The sequence below is a fragment of the Hipposideros armiger genome, unplaced genomic scaffold (assembly GCF_001890085.2).
Source record: "Hipposideros armiger isolate ML-2016 unplaced genomic scaffold, ASM189008v1 scaffold_352, whole genome shotgun sequence".
In the NCBI taxonomy this organism is placed as follows: domain Eukaryota; kingdom Metazoa; phylum Chordata; class Mammalia; order Chiroptera; family Hipposideridae; genus Hipposideros; species Hipposideros armiger.
The window spans coordinates 858037-880307 of record NW_017731702.1 but is presented as its reverse complement, the minus strand read 5'-3'; the positions used below and the strand labels follow the sequence as shown (position 1 = coordinate 880307).

Sequence of the window (22271 nt, the reverse complement as noted above, 5' to 3'; positions counted from 1 at the left end):
AAGAATTGCATTGGGCATAAAAACTAGAACCAAACAAAGGAAGGGACAAGGTTTAATACTGCAGAGGATAGAACTCAGTATTCTTTTATTATAGGAGAAAAATCATGGCTAGTGTATAAAAAAAGAAAAACTAGCTCCAGCATTCCCCACAAATGGATGGCCTATATAATCATCATCTGAAACTGATAGGAGGATCAAACACAGGTGAAAAGGCACAGAAAAGGGAATGAAAACTTAGGGAAGGCTGTGCCTCTGAACAAGCCCAGATGTTCCTAGTTTCAGCACATTTAATATCAAAACAGATTTAATATGAGAGTAATTGGCTGAATTGTGCCCCCACCACACAAAAAAATCCATGTTGAAGCCCTAAGTCCTAGTACTTCAGCATATGACTGTATTTGGAGACAGGGTCTTCACAGAAGTGATTAAGTTAAATGAGGCCAGTAGGTGGACCTTATTCCAATCTGACTGGTGTCCTTGTAAGAGGAGGAAATTTAGACAAAGAGCCACCAGGGATGTACTGTCCTGTCGGGACCACTTCGGACTCCCCCTCACCCTAGCTCTTCGGATGGTAAGTTCCTGGCCTTTTTCAGGTCTTTAGAGCTCCTGTAAAGATCATTTCTTCCAAGAGCCCTAATTCTGGATTAGTTGCCCTTTCTAAATTTTCCCATATTTCTCCCATTTTAGTGCTTGTCATATAACATTGTAATTAAAACTCCACTAGGCCATAAGCTGGATAAGGCCACAACCAGGCTTGTTTCATGCTTACTAAATATAAATTGAGGAATTATGTATTATGTATGTTTTGGAAAGCTTTTCTTTGCACTGCCTCAGATTTTGGCAGACATTTGTTAATCTGGCTAGCCCATCGTATCCATATGGTGCTTAATAAATACTAGCTGAATGAAAAATGAAATTACTACAATATGCACTATTAGGGCACAGGAGGAGGGCTGCATATTGTCGCTGCTTCACATTTCACCAGTAATTTGTTAATCTGACCCACTTGCCCATATTCACACAAAGCACTGGTGAGGCCATATAGCATTAGGATGGGAGGATTCCTGGAGATCATCTGAAAATGAACGTGCTATGAAGGGGATTGAAAACCTTGAGGGAAAGGTAGAAGAGCCTTTAGAAGCCTCTGGAACAGGTATATTTAGGGCTGGTCTAGCTGTGGTCATGTTAGGATCTGCCAACAGCATCCCCAGGAAGCTTAGGAGAAGGGAGGAGGGGCAGAGGTGGGCCTTTTATTCAACAGTCTTTAAATCGAGCCAAAAACCTGGGCACTGAAAGGTCAGGTAACTTGCCCAAGGTCATGAAACTAGGCAGGTGGGATGGGTGGTAGGATCTGGAATTTGAACCCAGAAAGTGTGGCTTATGCTATCAACCACTATGGTACCTGGTACGTTGAATTTCCTGGATTCTTCTATAGGTGAGAAATGGTAGTCAGGGGTCCTAGGCCCAGATTTCCTCACTGCTGAGTTCCTGCTCTGCCTTCTTGCCCATTAGATGTGTTGGAGGGGTCCAGGAGGCAGGTTCAGAGGGAAAGATTTTCCTCTCCGCAGGTCTGCTCTCCTACCACTGGAATGTCACCAGTCAGAATAGGCAGGTGGCAAATTTAGGCAATTTGTGAAAATCAGGACTCACAGTCTTGAGAATAATTAATGTTGTCTTCTAATCTCTTTCCTCTAGGGGAAACTTTGCATATTGCTTAAAAGAAATGTCATCTACGCCTCACGGTCCAGAGCCTGACTGTGAATAGCAGCACTTTTTTTTTTTTGAGCTCTGCAAAAGCATCATTTAAAGGGTCTTTCCCCCAGTTACCAGCCAAGTCCACACACTCCTAGGCCCCTGTAATGGTAAAACTGCCAGAAATGGTCAGATATGTGGTCACAAGGTGACAGAGAACCTCCTGTCCCCTGCTGTCCCATTGTTCCCCCATTGCCAGCTGACACCTAAAGGACAGTGATTTAGGCCCCACAGAATAATACAGCACAAGGATCTTGAGGGAGTACAGAAACGTTTCATGGAAATGGTATCACATGGCATGCAGTGAAGGATGAGAAGAATATTCACAGACGAAGAGAAGGGCAGAGATTGCTGACGGAGAAAACAGCAAGAACAAAGGAAAAGGGGTGAAAATGCAGGGAATGGATGAGGAAGAGACAATTTGCTGTAGTCTTGGGTTTTCTAAGATGAGAATAGGAGGAAATATTGCAAAGGGAGCCTGCAGCTATTTTGTTGGGAGCCTTTAAGACCAGCCAAAGACACGGGTTTAATTTCAAAGGCATTGAAGAACTGCTGCAAGTTTTTAAGGAGAGACATGACATAGAGTGTTATTATCTTAGAACTGGAAGGGATTTCAGAGATGGTCCAAGTTCCACATTTTACTGTAAAGGGAACAGAGAGGAGGGAGGACTTGGTCAAGGCTCACCCAGAACTAGAAGCCAGGTCTCCTGGCCGATATACAGTCCAGTACTCTCTACGCCAATCACCTCCAGCCTGGTAATTATGTCAGATTGTGTGGCACCGAAGTGGTATTTGCTATGGCGGCTTTCTATTTGTTGTTTTTTGTTTATCATACTCCCACCCCCTTGCCATTTCATAAATGGAGCTTGCTCACATGGTTAGGAGGCAGCTAGAGAACTATCATATTCTGGTTGCTTAGCCTGTCTCAGGCCCTGAGCTAAACGCCTTACACACATTTTCTCCTTTAATCTTCACAGCATCTCTATCAGGGATTATTATCACATAATAATCAATCAAGTACCTAGCCAAAGATCTCACAATCACAAAGAGGTAAGGATAGCAAGCTATGGAAACAACCTAAGCGTTCATCAACAAATGAATGAGTGGAAGAGGAAAATGTGATCTACACATACATAACGGAATATTATTCAGCCTTTAAAAAGGAGATCTTGCGATTTGTGACAACATAGATGAACCTGGAGCACATTATGGTAAATGAAATCAGCCAGACACAGAGACACAAATTCCACATGATCTCACTTATATGTGGAATTTTAAAAAGTCAAACTCACGGAAGCAGGGAGCAGGATGGTGGTTGCCAGGGGCTGGAGGGTGGGAGATATGAAGAGATATTGGTCAAAAGGAACAAAGTTTCATTTATGCCTGATGAATAAGTTCTAATGGACAGCATGGTGACTATAGTTAATAATTATTGTATACTTGAAATTTGCTAAGAGTGAATTTCAAGTGATCTCATGACAAAAAAGGTAAATATGTGAGGTGATGAATAATTAGCTTGATTGTGGTAATCATTTCACAATGTACATGTATATCAAAACATCACATTGTATATGTATATAGAATTTTTATTTGTCATTTATACCTCAATAAAGCTGAGATAGACAGGTAGATATCTATCTTATATAGATATCTTTTATAGATGATAGATAGATAGATGATAGATAGATAGATAGATAGATAGATAGATAGATAGATAGATAGATAGATAGATAGATAGATGTTGGTGGGGAAAAACAAAAGAGGTGAGGTTAGGATTCCACCTTGTTTTCCTTTTTCCCCAGATCAAATTCCTTCCACTATTCCAAATGCATGTCCCAATTCAGCACCTGGTGATGCCCAGAATCCCTTGAAAATCCCTGAAACCAATATAGGTAGATGTAATTCCACTTTCTCAGAACTGAACACTAGTCATCCCCATCCTGACACCACTCTGATGGGAGTGACTATGGCAGAGTTGACCCACACCTGGCTGGCTCACACTTCCTTACAACACCCCCGAGAGCATCACCTGGTGATGTGTGATCCTAACTCTGATCAGTACATGTGGCAAAGCTCTGGCCAGATAGATACAATTCACCTCCCTCACCTCTGGGTATAAAGAAATCTCAGCATATGTGCACTATAACTTGAGGGAAATTAACCACACTTGCTGGCCAAACAAGAATATTTGAGGAAGTGAAGCAGAGGTAAAGAGAGAGAATGAGATTTCTCTGCACTATTCTACTCAGTGGTCATAGACCCTAACGTGGGACTGAGAGAGTGGGTAGAAAACTGCCATGCTTCAGGCAGTCTCAGTCCTGGGTGCTTTTCATAGTGACAGCATGTCACCACATGGAGTTAATACTAGCATTTAAAAATATCTTTTTCATACAATATAACCCTTCAGTTCAAGCCAACTTTAACTGATGCTGCACAGAAGAAAGCAGTGGGCTGTTCCAATGCTGGAAGGAAAACTGGTATGTTTTATACATCTCCAATGCAGTACCTTCCTAAAGAGTTTTCAAGGGTAATTTGTACTGGATGACACATTTTCTCTGCATTCTGCCTTTAAAACCTAACCTCTAGTAAGATGTAAGTTCACTGTGAGTTCCAATTATTACGGAGCACTCCCTCTGCTTCTTTCATACCTCCATGTAATCTCCCAATTTTTGCTCTCTAAGTCCAAAGCCACCAGGTGTGTGTGGTGGTAGGAGAATGGAGGTTGATGAAAAGGCTGGACAGGGTTCAGGATAAATTGATTTTGTAATGGAACACTAACTAATCTAGTACCATCCTTCATTCTTTCTACCAGCATTTTTTGAGCCAGATTCTGTGCTAGAAACTAGGTGCAGAGATGTGATTTACTGGGTTGTCGGAAAAGTCATGACACATGTTTGTGACAGATGGCACTAGTTCATTTTTAGAAGTACTAGAGTCATTCGTATCTATGTTACTGCTATGTCATTTGACAGCTGACAGTTCTACCTTCATTCTAAAAAAAAATTGAGGGGTTTGGTTGAGTTTTGGAGATTTTACAAGTTGAAGATTATTAGACCAAACTGTGCATTTTTGCCATAGTTTACTGTTTTACTTCCATAAGGGAAAAATGTGTGTCAAGCTTGTGAAAAGTTGCATAAAGTTTACGGTGACAATGCTCTACAAGAACGTCAGTGCCAATGATGGTTCACAAAATTCGTGCTGGTGATTTTGATCTCAATGATGCTCCTCAGTCAGGGAGGCCCACCGAGGTTGATGACGACAAAATAAAGGCATTGATTGAGTCAAACCCACGATACACAGCACGAGAGATTGCAGAAACATTGAACATCCATCATTCAAGCATTCACAACCACCTGAAGAAGCTGGGATATGTAAGCAAGCTCCATATTTGGGTTCCACATGAACTCAAAGAAGTTCACTTGATGGCGCATATAAACATCTGCAATATGCTCATTAAACGTGAGGAAAATGATCCTTTTTTGAAGTGACTGATAACTGGTGATAAGAAGTGGATTGTTTACAACAACGTGGTGTGTAAACTATCTTGGTCTCGACATGATGATTCGCCTCAAACGACATCAAAAGCAGACATTCATCAGAGGAAGGTTATGCTTTCAGTGTGGTGGGATTCTAAAGGTGTCATGTTTTTCAAGCTCCTACTAAGGAATCAAACAATCAATTCGAATGTGTACTGTCAGCAATTGGACAGTTTGAATGAATCCATCATCCAGAAATGTCCAGAGCTTGTTAATTGTAAAGGAATTGTGTTCTATCACGACAACGCGAGACCACACATAAGTTTGATCACCTGTCAAAAATTATTGGAGCTTGGATGGGATGTGTTGCCACACCCACCATACTAGCCTGACCTTGCACCGTCAGACTTCCACTTGTTTCGCCCTCTTCAAAACTCCTTGTGTGGTATAATGTTCAATTCAGATGAGGCTGTAAATCAGCACCTTGTTCAGTTTTTCTCAAATAAAGACAGGTCCTTCTATGAATGAGGAATTATGAACCTCACTGAAAGATGGCAAAAGGTTATTGAACAAAATGGACAATATATCACTGATTGATCTTTGTTCTATGTATAAATAAATGACCTTTGAATAACATAGACAAAATACATCATGACTTTTCCAACTACCCAATACTTAGCGACTTGGTAAGTTTTATTATGGAATGGAGTACAAAGTGCCTTGTTTTCTCTATCTTTTATAATGGGTACCACAGGCTACATTAGCATGTCATCTCAATGCTCTCATCATGCAATTAAATTCACTTTAACCTTAGGTGCATTAAAACCACTGGAAATAGGGCCGGCCGAGTGGCGCGATGGTTAAGAACTGGCTTGGGATGTCAGAGGGCCCCGGTTTGGGTCCCACATATGAGGGCCAGTGACACTGCCCTCCACAGCTAAGATGCTGAACGACAGCTCAACCTGGAGCTGGGCTGCCGTGAGTCGCCGGCGATGGCGTAGGCTGCAACCCCTGTGGCAGTGGGTTGCCAGGGCTGCCGTGTGTAGCCAGCAGCCGCAGTGAGCGGCCAGCAGCTGCAGTGAGCGGCCGTCCAGAGGCCTGCGACTGATCTGCCTCGCCCGGGAAGAGCGTAATGATGGTGCCAACTAGGGCCAGTGAAGCAACATCCTCCACAACTAGACTGAGGAACAAAACAACAGCAACTTGTCTGTTCCCCTTCCCCCAATTCCCCAGCATTGTTCCCATCCCCCCAATTCCCCAATAAAAATCTTTAAATAAAATAATAAAATAAAAAACCACTGGAAATATTACTCCAAAGGTTTTACTTCAATAGCTTTAGAAAAAGGAACACACTCTTGCATTCTTTACATGCTCACTTGTCATGGACTGAATGTTTGTGCCCCTCCTCCAAAAAATTTTATATGTTCCTGTTTTGCCATCCTGTTTTTTAACTTTTCACCCATAGGAAATATTACTCATAGTATTCTCCAAGTCAAACAGCACTTCTGGCTTGTCTTTGTCTACTCAAATCTTTGGATGATCCTCTCTGTCTGATCCTCCGTAACATACACTCGGCCTCCCTTGCTTGCCTTCTCTATGAGGGCTCTCCTGCCTTTAGATTGGTCTAGTTCCTGCTTTCTGGGCATCTCCACACTCTTTGTTTTTCCACTTTCATAGCTCTGCTCTCCACTTTGCCCCGCTCCCCCTCGNAACCCCCCCGGAATGTCCTCCTGCCAGCATTCACCACAATCTTGTATTCACTGTCAAGACTCATCTCCACAACCATGAACTTGTCCCTGGTCTCACCAACCAGATGTGACTTCTCCTTCCTGTGAATTTCATGTCAGTGTCCCTTTTGGAATTTATCTGAGTTCACCTTCTATTTAGCTATGTTTGTAGTGTCTTAGGCTCCCTACTAGACGGTGAGTTCTTTTAAAAATGAGGGTACAGCTCAGTCATTTTTGCCATCTCAGAATGACACCACACAATGCTCTATGCTTAGTAGGCAGCGTCCTAGAATGAGATTCTGCTTTTCTGAGTCATCTGAAAGCAATCTCCAGCCATACCTTTCCTTCTTGACTATTTGGAAGCATTGCTCATTCAGTGTGAACATAGTACATGTGTCCAATTGTGTGCTCGGCAAGCCAGATCAGAAATTGCCACAGTTATAATAAAATATTTCACTTAAACACCCAGGTTTCCCTGAAATACTGAAAAAACTGACAACATTGGATATTCCCTCATAGCAACCATTAGAAAGGGTCAACTTGCCGTTGCCTTTTTGGGTGGGATGTGTCTGCTGCAGTCTCCATAGTCCACTGGGCCTGACTCTTTTACGTAAGGCACCCACTGGGCCCTCCAGGTGTCTGAATTTGCAAGCCCAGTCTAATCATGTTTGGCCTTTGCCATTTCCAAAGAATCTAGTACTGAGTGTTGCTCAGAACAAAAACCCTACACTTAAAGCTGTTCAAGTCATTTAAAAAGAAAATACACTCCTCTGAATATTAATACTGAGAATCCTGAATGATTTCCTGGTGTACTTCTTTCTGAAAAGGTGTCTCCAAGTACCTTTAGAAACTGTAAATTGACAGCACAAAAAGGCAGCATGAAAGTCACTTCAATGAATATAAAAATAAAACAAAATTGTAACATGTGAAAATGTCAAACCCTCATTAAAATACTAGAAATGTCATTTAATAAAAGAGGCTTGGAGATTCACACTGTTAAACTGAGATACTGAGGAATCTTATGCACATATTTTAACACATAATCAAAAGAAAAAACCGAACTGGGAACTGTAAGGAAAATAATTTTGCCATATGTAGCCCAAAATGTAGTAAATAAACAATGAGCAGAGATATGTTTTTACTCTTTGAATACAACATCAGGTCCCTAGAGCCGTGCTACAAGTCAACAATGTATATTGTATTGAGAAAAGGAACTCACTTTATTAAGCATCAAGAGCAAAATCCTCCACAAATGTCTTCTCTTATAGAAATCACCTTCACTGCTAATTTGGAATTTGGAGCAATAGCCTTTTATTAAACTATTTACAAACAGCATTTTATACGTCAGAATATATAATCATAAATCAAGCCCAGCTTATTGCATTAGCCTCAGATAGACTCAGTTAGAGAAACTCAATGGAGATTTTTAAATGCCCTTCCTTCCCGTTTTACCCACAATGCCTTGCAACACAACCTAATTTTGATACTGAGTCTCTCATAAAAGTTCTATCTTTACTAACTCCAATAACACTGTTACAAAATTTAAATGAAAAACAAAACATGGCAAGGGGATAAAAATTAACAGGGAGGGTCAAGAGACTCCAGTATATCTCCAAGTGAAAACAGGAGATATATAGAAAGTCAATAAGCATGTGAGACAGAAACGGTGGTTCCCATGTTTAAGCGGCATAGCAAGTGCATTTTTACCAGCTGTGGCCTACTGGCTTGAATAAACAGAACAGAGATTTGAAAGAAGTTATCTATTACATGAGGGAAGAGCAGGCAGGCATACAAAAGAAAATGGGTGTTTAACAAGTTTGCAATAATCTTTGAGTGCATTTCTAACCAGGTGGTAAAACTTCATGAATGAGAGCACTGGCTTTGGAGTTGGATTTCCTGGTTATAGAGGGCATGTTACTCTCTATCCCTCTGCTTCCTTACCGGTGAATTGGAAACAACAGTGCCTACATGGTATGGCTGTTGTGGGGTTAAAGGAGTATTGCATGCAACACGCTTAGGAGGACTGTGGTTACACTGTCATCCTTCATGTTGGCGTCAGGCAGGTTGATACATTGAAAAGTCAACATAGGTATTAAACTTCAGAACAAGTACACTCGATCTATTGACTTATTCCATTTGAAATGGAATTGTATTGAACCAAGTCATAAAACAAAAATTTAACATTTTTGAGCAAAGAAATAAAAATGATCTAATGACAAACTGTGCGTCCAGTTTTGTTGTTCAACTTTCCACATCCTAAGTGTTGTCCTCAGCCTCCACGATCTGGCTTTTCCATTTAGCCTCTGCCATAGGCATTCTTATTTAGGGGTATTTTTAACCTTTTGCTCACAGTGGATCTGGTGGCAGTGGATTTTAGGTACCAGCAGAGTATCTGTGATCAGAGGAAACCGACATTGTGACTTGAAGGCCAAAGGAGTTCTCAGAAACCACTTAACAAGCCTGATGTGGAGATGAAGACACCAGGCCAGGCTTACCAACAGATATCAGTGGTTTCTGATAACAAGAAACAAGAGGACTAACCAAAGCTAACACCTACACAAAGCACAAAGATCAGAACCAGCTATGAGTCAGAGGTCAGGCAAATGGACAGGAACTACAAGGGAAGCAAAACAAGTGTCAAAAGATCTGAGCAATCAGTCAAGAACCAGGCTATCTAGAATAGAACAGTAGGAGGTCAATAAATGAATAAATTAATGACCATGAATAAATGAATAAGAAAGAAAGGATCATGGAACTGCATGGGAGAGACACCACATTAAAAAGAGTTTTCTTTTGTGTTGCCATAAAGAATTAACTCCAGTTAGTACAACAAAATCTCTCCAAGATATCCTCAATGCATCTGATCCCAGTAATACCAAAGGACCCTGCCTACAGTGGTGGGCTTTAATAACTAGGCATATGTCATTTTAGACCTGTCAAATTTCTATTCAAATTCCTGCACAGAATTTGAGAAATACTTTCACCCCAAGTGTGATCATTTTTATCTCATTTCCCAAGGGTAAGTAAACTTTTAGTCCAGTCATTTGCCTTGGAGTATATGCCCTGAGTGCCACTATACATCCCACAATTCCACTCAGGATGTAGGTTCCCTGTATCGTGTATCAGCAGCCAAGGCCAGTTTTTGTGAAAATGATAAAGTATCCAAATGTCCCATTAAAGTTTAACATGGGCCTTTATCTGCCTTATGTTCCACTATAGTTGTTTATAAAGCTCGTTACATCTCAGTTATCAGGATAAATCTATATATTAACTTTTCTTCCTAGCAAATCAGAAGCTTAAACTATGAGTGTAAGGAGATCTCAGCTACATAAAATAAACTCTGGCTGGTGTTAATGCTATGAAAATCATGTGTCATTAGAAAAATGAAAGAGGGGGAGAATGTTCGTCACTTTGATTTGAGTGGATATTAAAGTTTCTTTGGCAATGGATGGAGGAACTTGACTGGTTCGCAAAATCTTAGTACAAACTTATCTTTTCTAATAAAACCTCATTTTGAGAATGAGGGATCATGGAGAAGCAAGCAGTAGGACAGGTGTAATGTGTATGCAGGCAGGTAAGACCTTGATAACACTCTTCATGCTTCTAGCTGAGAGCCGTAGTAAGGAGCCTCCTTAAGACTGGACGGGGTAACTAAGGAGGCTAGCTAGAGAAATGCCAACCTGAGTGCATCTTACTTGCTTCAGGAAGGAATAATGTGGGAAAGGAACAAATCGTGCCTTATAACCTACTTCTCCTCCTAAACTTAAATAGCTCCTTTCCTTTTCTGCATGCCCTTTTTATTCATGGGCCTCTAAGCAGGCCTTTGTTACTCCACCTCCAATGCAGATTCCAGCTAGGTTTCACAGAAGTGCATGACACTGCTACACTGTCTGTTCTCCAGGGTTGAATTCCCTGGGGTCTGCCTTATTCCATTTCTGGCCTTGTTTAGGACAAAGTAGGCAGAGAAGGGAAAGGAAAAAGAAGGGTAATATTTTTTTTTTTACAGATTTAAGTTGAGCTTACTGAGAAAAGAACCAAGACTGTGTGTAAAAGAAATAATGCTGTTCCTCCATATCTGTCTCGGTCAATATTCCTCACCAAGGTTTTCCTTAGAATGATAGGTGGCGCCCCTTATCTCCCCAGCTGCTGCACATATTGGCCACTGATGGCTCCCTAGCAATTGCCTGCAACCACAGGGTTACAACCCCTCCCAGGAAGCAGCCCTTAGCCAGGGACGAGTTGATGCTGGGATACAAAGGCCATCCCAGCTCCAGCGTGCCCCATACGGTCAGCTGAGCCTCAGGTGCAATGCCAATCTTTTACCAATCCTGACTTCCTCACTTCCCTACAGGAAACACACAAATCTCTGCCTCAGACTCTGTTTCCAGAGAGCCAGATCTAAGACGAGGAACACCATGTTTGGGAACACTTGTCATATAAATTACAATGGGAGAGAAATGACACTGAGCACATGTGGTACTTCCAATAGACACTGGCCAGATAGTAATGATGTCAAGAGATGATTAACTTAAAGGAATGCTTCTAAGCAGCAGACTTACATTTGGAAAAAATGGAATTTGTCCTTTCCCCATGGACAAGAATAGATGACAAGAAAGAAAGCTATCAAAACAAAGGCAAAGTTGCTACCTAGAAATCATTTATGATTTCTCCCAGTGCTTTGCAATTGGGATGTTCTTTCATTAAATATAGAATAACATATAGCCCCTCATTGTATCCAAACAATTTCAGTAATGCTATAACCCTGAACAACTCAGCATGAGTAGTTTATGTAAAGCAGTGGATAACTAGGATTTAATGATAGTCGCGAGGCTTGGTAAAACTGTGTGGTGTATTTGGATGACTGTGTCCAGGAATAACTGTTTCATTCATATTGAATACCAGGAAGGCTTTAGGAATTAAATAATTTATATTGAGTTAAGTTAAATAATGTAGCCAACAAACCTAATGAATCATGAGCTGCATTCTGATTGGTGGAGAAGACACATTTGCCCCCAGAGAACAGCTGTTTTCTCTATATAACCATCCAGGCATGCTACAAATAAATTTACAAGTTGGCCAATATAGTTGCAAAAGACAAACTGAGTGTACAAGATAGAGATTGAATTCCCCGGAGTATAAGCTGACCAGTGCAGAGTTGGTGGTGAATACTAAAAAATTATTACAGAAACAATTTAAAGTTAACCCTCAAATTTATGAAATCAATGCAAGTTATGCAGCTTGAGAAATTAACCGTGCCGTTCATTGTAAGATTGCTAATTACTGTTGGGGGAAGTGTGCCTTTAAAGCAATATATTTAAACTAGAAATGTTAGATTGATGTTTGTCAAAATATTGAGCATCTATAAAAATGAAAGGAATAGTCAAGAATAAGAATAGGAAAATTTCTACGAAATACACATATGTAAAATCACCTTTTATTTGCTGTAGCCATATTAAATAGTAAATACAGCATTAGAATATTATTTATCTCTGGGGATTGTGAAGAATATCATGTAAAAGCTAAAGAATGAGTGAAAAGGATGACTAGGTATTTGACATGTTTTAAATAAAGACAATTAATTTAAGAGTTTACTGCTTGCTGCCCAGGTGGGGATGCGATTATGTTATAAATTGGAGTCTGTAAGGTTTGTCCTTCTGAAGCTTTTTATTTCTCCTTGGAGGCTATTTTCTTCTATAAAAATAGTTAAAAGTCCTGCTGGGTCTGTGGCTATGAGGATGACTTCCTTGGCACCAAAACCAGGACCCATAGAGAAGTGCTCTCCTTTCTGTTTCATTCTATTTTTTTTTCTAGAGAGTTGAAATCATGATTAAAACAATCAAACATAAGATTTGTTAATCACTATGTTTATTAGAGAAATACATAACTTGAACAAAGTTTTGAGACACAAAAAGACTTGTGTGTCTTTCTCTCTAATCTTCATCTAATAGTAGCAGTCACTAGATTTTCTAACACTGATCTTTTTCTTGAGGGTGGAATATAACTTTCCAAGTTTTTTAGTTTCAAAAAGGTTTTCCCAGGCATTCTCACTGTCTAGACATTAGGTTTGTAGGTCATCTTTTTTTAACTGTTGTTTTTTTTTCCCCTTTCTTTAACAGAAGCCTTTTTCTTGCCGTGCTGCCACTCGGTAGAGAGGGATAACTATAATCACCTTTCCAAATACCTGGCCCAAAGCCCCTGCTATTTCATTTGTAAGAGTATCTACATCCATTTCCCGCACACATTTTTCTCATCTCATGGAGTAGATACACTTATTAAATAAGTTGGGCATGACAGATATATTGCCACAAGGGAATAAAACTGAGGATGTTTTTGAAAATCAGACTTAAGAAATCAGAGAAGCAATTAATATTATTTACTTAGAAGTGCATTTTAATAAGTATTAGTAATATTATAAGCTAAAATGCTGCATAGTACAGAATCAGGAATTATTGTAATTACCAGTATCATGTGGGTAGAGAGAAAAAAACTTCATCTGACAGGAATGCAGAAAGAGAAAAATATCCAATGATAGTTGCTTTGAACAGCTCCTTCTCCTTGGTTTTTTGTTCACACATTTTGGCATCTATCATAGAAGAGGTAATGACCTTGCAACTCGATACTAGTAATAGTAGGACAGCGGTTACTACAACCAGGAGGCCATGTCTACGTTCAGATGGAACCCTCACCATTCACTAGCTCTGTGGCTTTGCGCACATATTCGCAAGTAATTTCAACCAGGTGTCTTCATGACTTCTTATTTATTTATTGCTTTGCTTTATTATCTCTCTCTTCACTGAAATGTAAGCTCCTTGAGGGCAGAAATTGTGTCTTTTCTGTTCCCAGCTCTCTCCCCAACATCTATAATGCATATAGCAGTCACTAAAGTATGTGATGAAGGAATGAAAAAGTTAATAAACTTCTTTAAGCCTCAGTATCTTCACCTGGCAAAGGGAGGATAATAATAATACCACCTACCTTAGAAGGATGAGATAGCATACATAAGTGACACTGCATGCAGAGTAGAGCACAGTACCTGACTATTATTAGGCAAATATAAGGCATCTTTCCTGTCTTTCTCCCCATTGCACTCCAAGTTAGCCTCAGGGTATGTTTAGAACAGTGATCCTTGACCATGCCAGATTCTCCTACGAGAATTATTTTATAATGCCCTCTGTACTATCCTCAAGTAAAATTCATAGATATATGATTTCTTCCCTCATTACTCCTTACTGAAACAATCTACCTACCTATATAACTTAAAATATATATATATATATAAACAAAAAACATGTGTTTCAACTTTTAAATGTTCAGTTTAATTACACTAAAAGGCTAAGAAGCCCACAGATTTCCAAAATGCCCCTTAGGGGGAGTACCATGTCCAGTGAGAGCTGTGGGTTTATCCTTTGCTGGTAAAATGTCATAAAAATAAAAGCTAAGCAAGCAGGAAGAAAGGACATTGGAGCCAGAAACGTCCACCAGAAGCAAATACTATCCAATGGAAAGATGATCACTTCAGGGACCTCGCAGCAGGGAGAGGTATCCTCAGCCCAGTGAGCAGGAGGAGAGCTCTGAAGTGCCCATGCTGCCTGGGACGTTTACAGAACTACCTGTCTTCAAACCTAACACCACAACATGCAACTGTGTACTCACTAACTCAAAATGTTAGAGATACAAAGAAACCTAAATAATTTGGTTCAACTTCTTTGTTTTATCGATGAGGAAACAGAGCCCTCCCTAGAAAGGGTGAGAAGCCTAAGTCTCCCAGTTCACTAAGCCGTATGCTTAATGATGCTTAAGGATGCATCCACCTGAATCACAGATACTCTATGTCTTAGTTCATTCGAGTAGCTATCAGAGAAAACATAAACAGGGTGGCTTATAAACAACAGAAATTTGTTTCTCACAGTTCTGGAAGTTGGAAGTCCAAGGTCAGAGTGCGAGCACTGCTGGGTTCTAGAGATGGCCCTCTTCTTCCAGGGTTCTAGGTACTTCCACCATAGCATCTTTGCCGTAAACAGCTTTGCCGCAGGCAATTTATCACAAATTGGCCATAGGCAATTTTGTCGTAAAAAAAGATAAAATAACTTGTTGACATTTTGAGGTTTTGTTTTTTTAGTTGGTTTCATTTTTCCACTGACAAATAAACTGCCTTTGGCAGACTTAATGTATTTGAGCTAATTGTCAATTTGGTTTCATTTTTCCATTGACGAAGTTCTCACAGTTACCCTCATTTTTATATTACATGTAAATCTTAGCTACGCCTCAGAATGGTCTCTAGACAGTGAAGAGTAGACATGGTGGTCTTTAAATAGTTGGCATTTCTTTCAGATTACAATGTTTTGCCCCAAGAGTTAGTTTCTTATTTTGAAACACAATACATTAGGATAAAAGAGGCTGGGGGCCTTCTTTGAGGGCACAGAGTTGCATCCACATTTCCCATTAAACAAAGACAAGTGCTTAGGTACAATCAGCAAAATAAAAGCAGTTATTTGCACAGTATTCCCATGAATCTACACACATTTTAACTGTATTGAAATATTCTGCATTTCACATCTTTTTAATTGTTATTAATATTTTTTATTTAGGTATATAAATATAGTTGGTATACAATCTTATATTGGTTATATTCGTTTCAGGAATACGATACAGTGACTTGACATTTGTATACCTTTCAATGTGATCACCCCACTAATTCTAGTAATTATCTGTCACTGTGCAAACTTATCACAATGTAATTGACTGTACTCCCCTTCCCCTCTTCACCTATCCTCACCCTCTCCCTCTGGTAACCATCCCTTTTGTCTGTGTTCTGAGTCTGTTTTTGTTTTGTTTTTGGGTTCCACATATAAGTGAAAGCATACAGTATTTGTCTTTCTCTGCCTGACTTATTTCACTTAGCATATTTCCCTCTAGATCCATCCATGTCGTCCCAAGTGGCAAGATTTCATTGTTTTTTACAACTGCATAAAATTCCATTGTGTGAAATATACAGATATATCACATCTTCTTTATCCATTCATCTCTTGATGGTCACCTTGGTTGCTTTCATATCTTGGCTATTGCAAATAATGCTGCAATGAGCATAAGGGTGCTTATATCTTTTCAAATTAGTGTTTTCATTTTCTTTGGATAAACACCCAGAAGTAGAATTGCTGGGTTGTATGGTATATCCATTTTCAGTTTTTTGAGGAATCGCCATACTGTTTTCCATAGAGGCTGCAACAGTTTGCAGTCCTACCAACAGTGTACAAATGTTCCCTTTTCTCCTCATCTTTGTCAACACATGTTGTTTGTTGACGTTTTGATAATTGCCATTCCGACAGGTGTGAGGTGATATCTCATTGTGGTTTAGATTTGCATTTCCCTGATGATTAGTGATGCTGAGCATCTTTATGTATGTCTGTTGGCCATCCCATTTTCAATGTCCCTCTTCTATTTGTCGTGATTTTATATTTTTCATGGAAAAATTGCCTTATGGGCAAAATGTTTATGGCAAAGTTGCTTAAGGTGAAAATACCAGACATAGTCTTCTAGATTGCAGATGGCTGTATTCTAGTTGTATACTCACATGGCAGAAGGGCAGGGGAGCTCTCTGGGGCCCCTTGTGTAGGGCACTCATCCCATTCATGGGGGCTCTACCCTCATGACCTAATCACCTCCATAAGGTCCCACCTTCTAATACCATTACATTGGGGGTAAATATTTCAACATATGAATTTTGGAGGGACATAAACATTTTAGTCCATAGCACCGTATTTTATCTGCACATAATTATTGAAGTGAAGTTTTGTGTGTTTGTGTTTTTAAACAGTTTATCCTCATCTAAAAAAATGATACTTCCACATCAATGACGCACACCAAAAGTAGGAGAACACTTCTTGAGAATATGCAATCTGCTAATAAATAAGGAAGTTTCAAATGTTAGGTGAGTTAGCTATAAAGAAAAATTCCATTAAACAAAATGCAGAGAGCATCTACTAAAATATAAGAACCTACCTGTTAACTATAGGCAGTATAATGCTCTTTGTTAAACAAAATATAAATTACTGTGGAAAAAAATGCTTTCTTCTCCTATATACTTTTTCCCCAACCTCCCACATCCTTTTTTCATGCTATAGCAGATATACTTCAATCTTAAAAAATAATATGTTATAATTGATATATAGGTCCTTAACAACATTATTAAACTACCATTTATTTACTGCTTATCATGTGCCAGGCATGTTGCTATATGCCTTTTATATACTAGTGGTTCTCCAGCCTGGATGTAATTAGAATCACCTGGAAACTTGTCCTAAAAAAAAAAAAAGGTGCCCCTCATATGCATTTGAGGATTGAGAAACACTGATACATCCCATCTCATTAGAGATAGAAAGGTAGGCACTGTCATTACACTCATTTTTCAGATGAGAACACTGAGATACAGAGTCTAGCTAACTTGCCAAAGGTAACACGTTAAGTGGCTGAGTTGCAGTCTTATCCCAAAGAAGCTGGGTTAGGTACTGCTGTTTATTTAATAGATATGCTATTTGTCATCATGATGATAAATGAACAAAGATAGGGCCTAGATTAAACAGCCATTTTTCAATTAAATCTATGTAGCTAATATATTAAAAATTAGTTCCCAGCCCCCACCCAAAAGTCTTTAAGTCTATGTTTTAGAAACAGTTTGCATTTCCATTCCTCCTCTTCCAAATAGCATTGTAGAGCAAATATATATGTTAACATGGCTTCTTTTTTACCATTTAATTTTTTTAATTGAGGTAAAATTCATCTAACATAAAATTCTTCATTTCAACCATTTTAAAGTATACAACTCAGTGGCTTTTAGTACATTTATAATATTGGGCAACCATCACCACTATCTAATTCTAGAACATTTTCATTGGCCCCAAAAGAAACTCCATGCCTAATTAAGCCATTTCTTCATTCTCCTCCCTCTCCCAGCCCCAGGCAAATAATAGTCTGCTTTATGTCTCCATGGATTGGCCTATTCTGGACATTTCTTTCACATGAATGGAATCAAATAATATGTGGCCTTTTGTGTCTGGCTTTTTTCACTTAGCATAATGTCTTCAGAGTTCACCTATGATGTAGCAGGTATTAGTAATGCATTTCTTTTTATGGCTAAATAATATTCCACAATTATGGATGTACCACATTTTGTTTATCCATTTTCAGTTGATGTAAATTTAGGTTGTTTCCACTTGGGGGCTATTATAAATAATACTGCTATGAATATTGGTGTACAAGTTTTTGTTTGAATAATATGATATTTTTAAGAATAACTTTTCTCATCCATACTTCAATATTCATTCCAAGCAGGCCAGGCAGTTAGAATGGAACCATTTTATTAATTCATTGAATTCTATTTCTCAACTTACCTTTAACATTCTAAGTTAAACTATTGTCTGTTTTACAAAATAAAATGATGCTTGAAAACAGCTTTTTTCAAATGATCCTATTTCCATTTAGAGAGAAAGGCTACATTTAACTTGGGACTTTTACTCTTAGTTTCTTTCACAACCACCCATCAACTTCCCTTCAGCTGTCAATTCTGTGTGTCCTTGAGTGAGTCACTTCCTCCCTCTGTTCATTCATTTACTTTACCAGTAACCAAATACCACATTTTAAGTTTCAGGAACTAGGCTCAATGGGGATATAGCATGTACAACACAGACACAGGCCCTGCACTCATAGAATTCATACTCTAATGGGAGACAGACACTGAAGTCTTAATTATACACATAGCTATTTAGTTATAACTACAGTAAGTGTTAGGAAGAGAAGCTGAGGATGCTATGAAAGTGCATAATAGATGGAACTCCCCTATGCCTCAGTTTCCTTACCTCAGTATCACAAAGAGACAAAGTGAGATTATTAGGAATGTTAAATAGAGTAACTTCACTGACAAGCCTACCGCCATCATGGGTCACTGCCCCTGTGGTGATATTGCCCCCACATTATATGCTTTCCAATAACCCAAAGCCTGAAAACCCACTGCAAAAATTCATGGTTTGGAGTCTTAAAAGTATTTCTGGTTTCAAAAATATCTACTTAAGAAAACTTCTGCAGGTACTTGCTGTTAGCAGATTTATTCTTTTTTTTTTTAAGCTGAGCCATCCTGCCACTTGTTGGCAGCTCAGAGGCAGCTCCGCTTGGGCGGGGTATCGAACTGCTGTTGCTCAGAGCTCACACTCTCGTGCAAGCTCCTAACCAACTGAGCCACTCAGCTGGCCCTAGCAGATTTATTCTTAAGGACAGCTAAATAAGAATGATGTAACAAAAGGGCAGTTTCAAGTAGTGACCCATATAATCAGAAATGAATATGCGTGTGTAGTTGCATGGTTTTTAATTGCTAAAATGATTATGTATAAACCCTGTAAAGTACCTAAAAATCCAAACTTCAACAGCATTATAAAAATGTTGCAAAATCAACTTATTTACTTTAGCTTAAAAAAATAGTCTTTGAGAACTTTTTATCAAGTTAATAAAAATATCGTAATTTAAGATGCTAAATCAGACCGTTTCCAAGAACAGGAGCCTTCATCTCTACAGAGTATACCTCAATCCTGACTCTAAGTTTGCATCTCGGCTTTAATGTCATTGGTTTCTTTAAGAGAATGTATTTTCACAGACCCACATAGACCGAAATATTGTCCTGAGTTTGACCACATCATTAGAAATCTTGAGTTTCCTCCAAGGTTCATATTTGCCCCAGTTCTAAGGGATGTATCACGTTTCCTGGTGGACCCAGTGCTCATTCTGCTCATCAGTTCCTTGGGAAATAGCCACACTGCTGGGACAGATGGTTGGCGATTCCTGTTTCCCCATGTTGATGCTCCAAGAATAGCTGTAGAGACTCAAAGTATGAGCAACATGACCTGTGAATTGGCTCCAAAACTGCAAGTTCATTTCTGTCCCTAAATTATGCAACTTTTTAAAAAATCTGTCACTTCTCAGGCTCAGGGCATTCCTGCAATGGGAAATAACTGGCACCCCAAGGTACCACCAATTTAACCAACACACCTATAGTTTAAATTGATAAGACCATACTTCAGAAATAAATACACTGTACTCTATTTTTTCCTTTTAGTTTCAAATTCAATTTGTCCATTAGTACGGCTCATCAATAAACATATGCATGGAATTCTAAAAGCTTTTGTTTCTTGGAGCCCTTTAAAAAATAGGTCTCCTTGCGGCCCATCCCCTCCCAGCGTTCTGAATTTCTCCCTCCCCCGCCGAGCCTGCTGCGCTCCGGGGGGCCGCGGGGCGTGCCTCCGAGGCGCAGCCCCTTTCTCAGCGCTTCGAGGACTCGGATCAGGCGCTGTCCTTTCTCCTTTCCTCCCCGCGTTGGGATCCAGTTGCGGCCCGGTGGTTGCATCCCCGTTGGGAGGCCGCTGGTCGGATTCAAGATGACCAACGAGGAACCTCTTCCCAAAAAGGTTCGACTGAGTGAAACAGACTTCAAAGTTATGGCACGAGATGAATTAATTCTAAGGTGGAAACAGTATGAAGCATATGGGCAAGCTTTGGAGGGCAAGTACACAGATCTTAACTCTAATGATGTAACTGGCTTAAGGGAGTCAGAAGAAAAACTAAAGCAACAACAGCAAAAGCCTGCACGCAGGGAAAACATCCTTGTAATGCGACTAGCAACCAAGGAGCAAGACATGCAAGAGTGTACTACTCAAATCCAGTACCTCAAGCAAGTCCAGCAGCCTAGTGTGGCACAACTGAGATCAACAATGGTAGACCCAGCCATCAACTTGTTTTTCCTAAAAATGAAAGGTGAACTGGAACAGACTAAAGACAAACTGGAACAAGCCCAAAATGAACTGAGTGCCTGGAAGTTTACGCCTGATAGGTAAACAAATCATACTCCCCAGTCAAGACTTCCCTGACAGTCCCACTACGAGAAAGCTGTGGTGGGACAGCCAAGTACTCGTTTCCACACCAAGACTCAGACTTTTTGAGCCAAAAAAAGCCACATTCTTATACTATCCAGCTTGTAATGGTTAATGTAAAACTTAACAGATGAACCTTGTGTTTCAGCTTTTTTCTCTTCCCCTTCCCTTGGCTCAGGGGCCTTGATGCGTTCAGATATTTCGAAGGAATGGGCAACCCCCAAAAATTTCCCTTCTAGAACATGTAGACACTTGAGAAATGTTTCTGTTTGAAGAAAATAGAGGGAGAAACAGAAGTCTTAAGTCTGTGGCACACTGTGTCTTCAGACAGTTTGGAGGAATGAAAACCTAGAGATATAAAATCACGAATTGAACATGTAAAATTCCATTAAAATGTAAAAATGGAATGCATCGCTCTTAACCTTGAGCATAGTGACTTAGAGACACTGTATATATCAGTTTTGCCAATAAGACTGTGGACTTGTGATTGTTGTTGAACTTCTGGGTCAAAACTCAAATGAGGTGAATTTTGCCTTTAAAGGATTTATTTCCCAAGAAACAACTTTAATAGCTATTAGAGAATCAACTAATAGATGTCAGTATAAGTAGTTCATATATTTAACCATTTAGTTTGGGGCTCTGTATTACTTGATGGAGCTTTAAATCAATGTGGTTTTAATCAATGGTTTGTTCTCTGAATGGTTGCAAATACTGTAGATAATCTTATTGAGGACTGTACAACATGAAGGTGTGGTATCAAACTTGAGGTTTTAAACTGTTTGAAGCATTATAAACATTCATTTCACAACTAGATTGTATATGGATATTGGCTGTGATGAGACTCACTGCGTTATTATTTTTAGTAGTGAAATTTATTAAATCCGCATTCCATTCAACAGGCACATGTTGAAAGAGAATTGTCATTGGTGTTAATGGGGGAATGTGTTCCTTCATTGTATTTGGGCCTTTTGTATCGCACTCTTGATATTAAATTAAATGTGCCTTGAAATTAAAAAAAAAAATAGGTCTCCCTCACTTCATAGACAGTGTAGAGGCCTGACCACCACACTGTATTTCTGAAGCTGATGTTGAATAATATTGTATGTCAATTATAATTATATATACATATAGTTACGGGATGTGGAGTAGAGAGTGGGAATGGAGTCAATGGAATTGTAATAGATAAGTATGACATCGGGGGTGGGAGGGCAGTGGATGGGGGGAGGGGGTTGTTACTTTGTGAAGGGTGTAAAGGATAACTATTGCATGGTTCTGTTCACCTGAAACTAATAATAATAAAAATAATAATAAAAAAAATTTAAAAATAGTTCTCCCTGACCTGATCCTATGGCCACACTAAACAACATGAGTGTCTACACTTGGCGTCTGTTTTCCTGGACCCATCA

The 22271-nt window shown here is 39.4% G+C and overlaps 1 protein-coding gene across 1 annotated transcript; it reads left to right on the top strand.

Moving 5' to 3' along the window:
- The first annotated feature begins 20360 nt into the window (after positions 1 to 20360).
- On the top strand, positions 20361 to 21869 carry LOC109392867 (pre-mRNA-splicing regulator WTAP-like). The gene has a single exon (XM_019661544.1). The coding sequence runs from the start codon at positions 20374 to 20376 to the stop codon at positions 20827 to 20829; it is 456 nt and encodes a 151-aa protein (XP_019517089.1). The 5' UTR covers positions 20361 to 20373; the 3' UTR covers positions 20830 to 21869.
- The last annotated feature ends 402 nt before the right edge of the window (positions 21870 to 22271 follow it).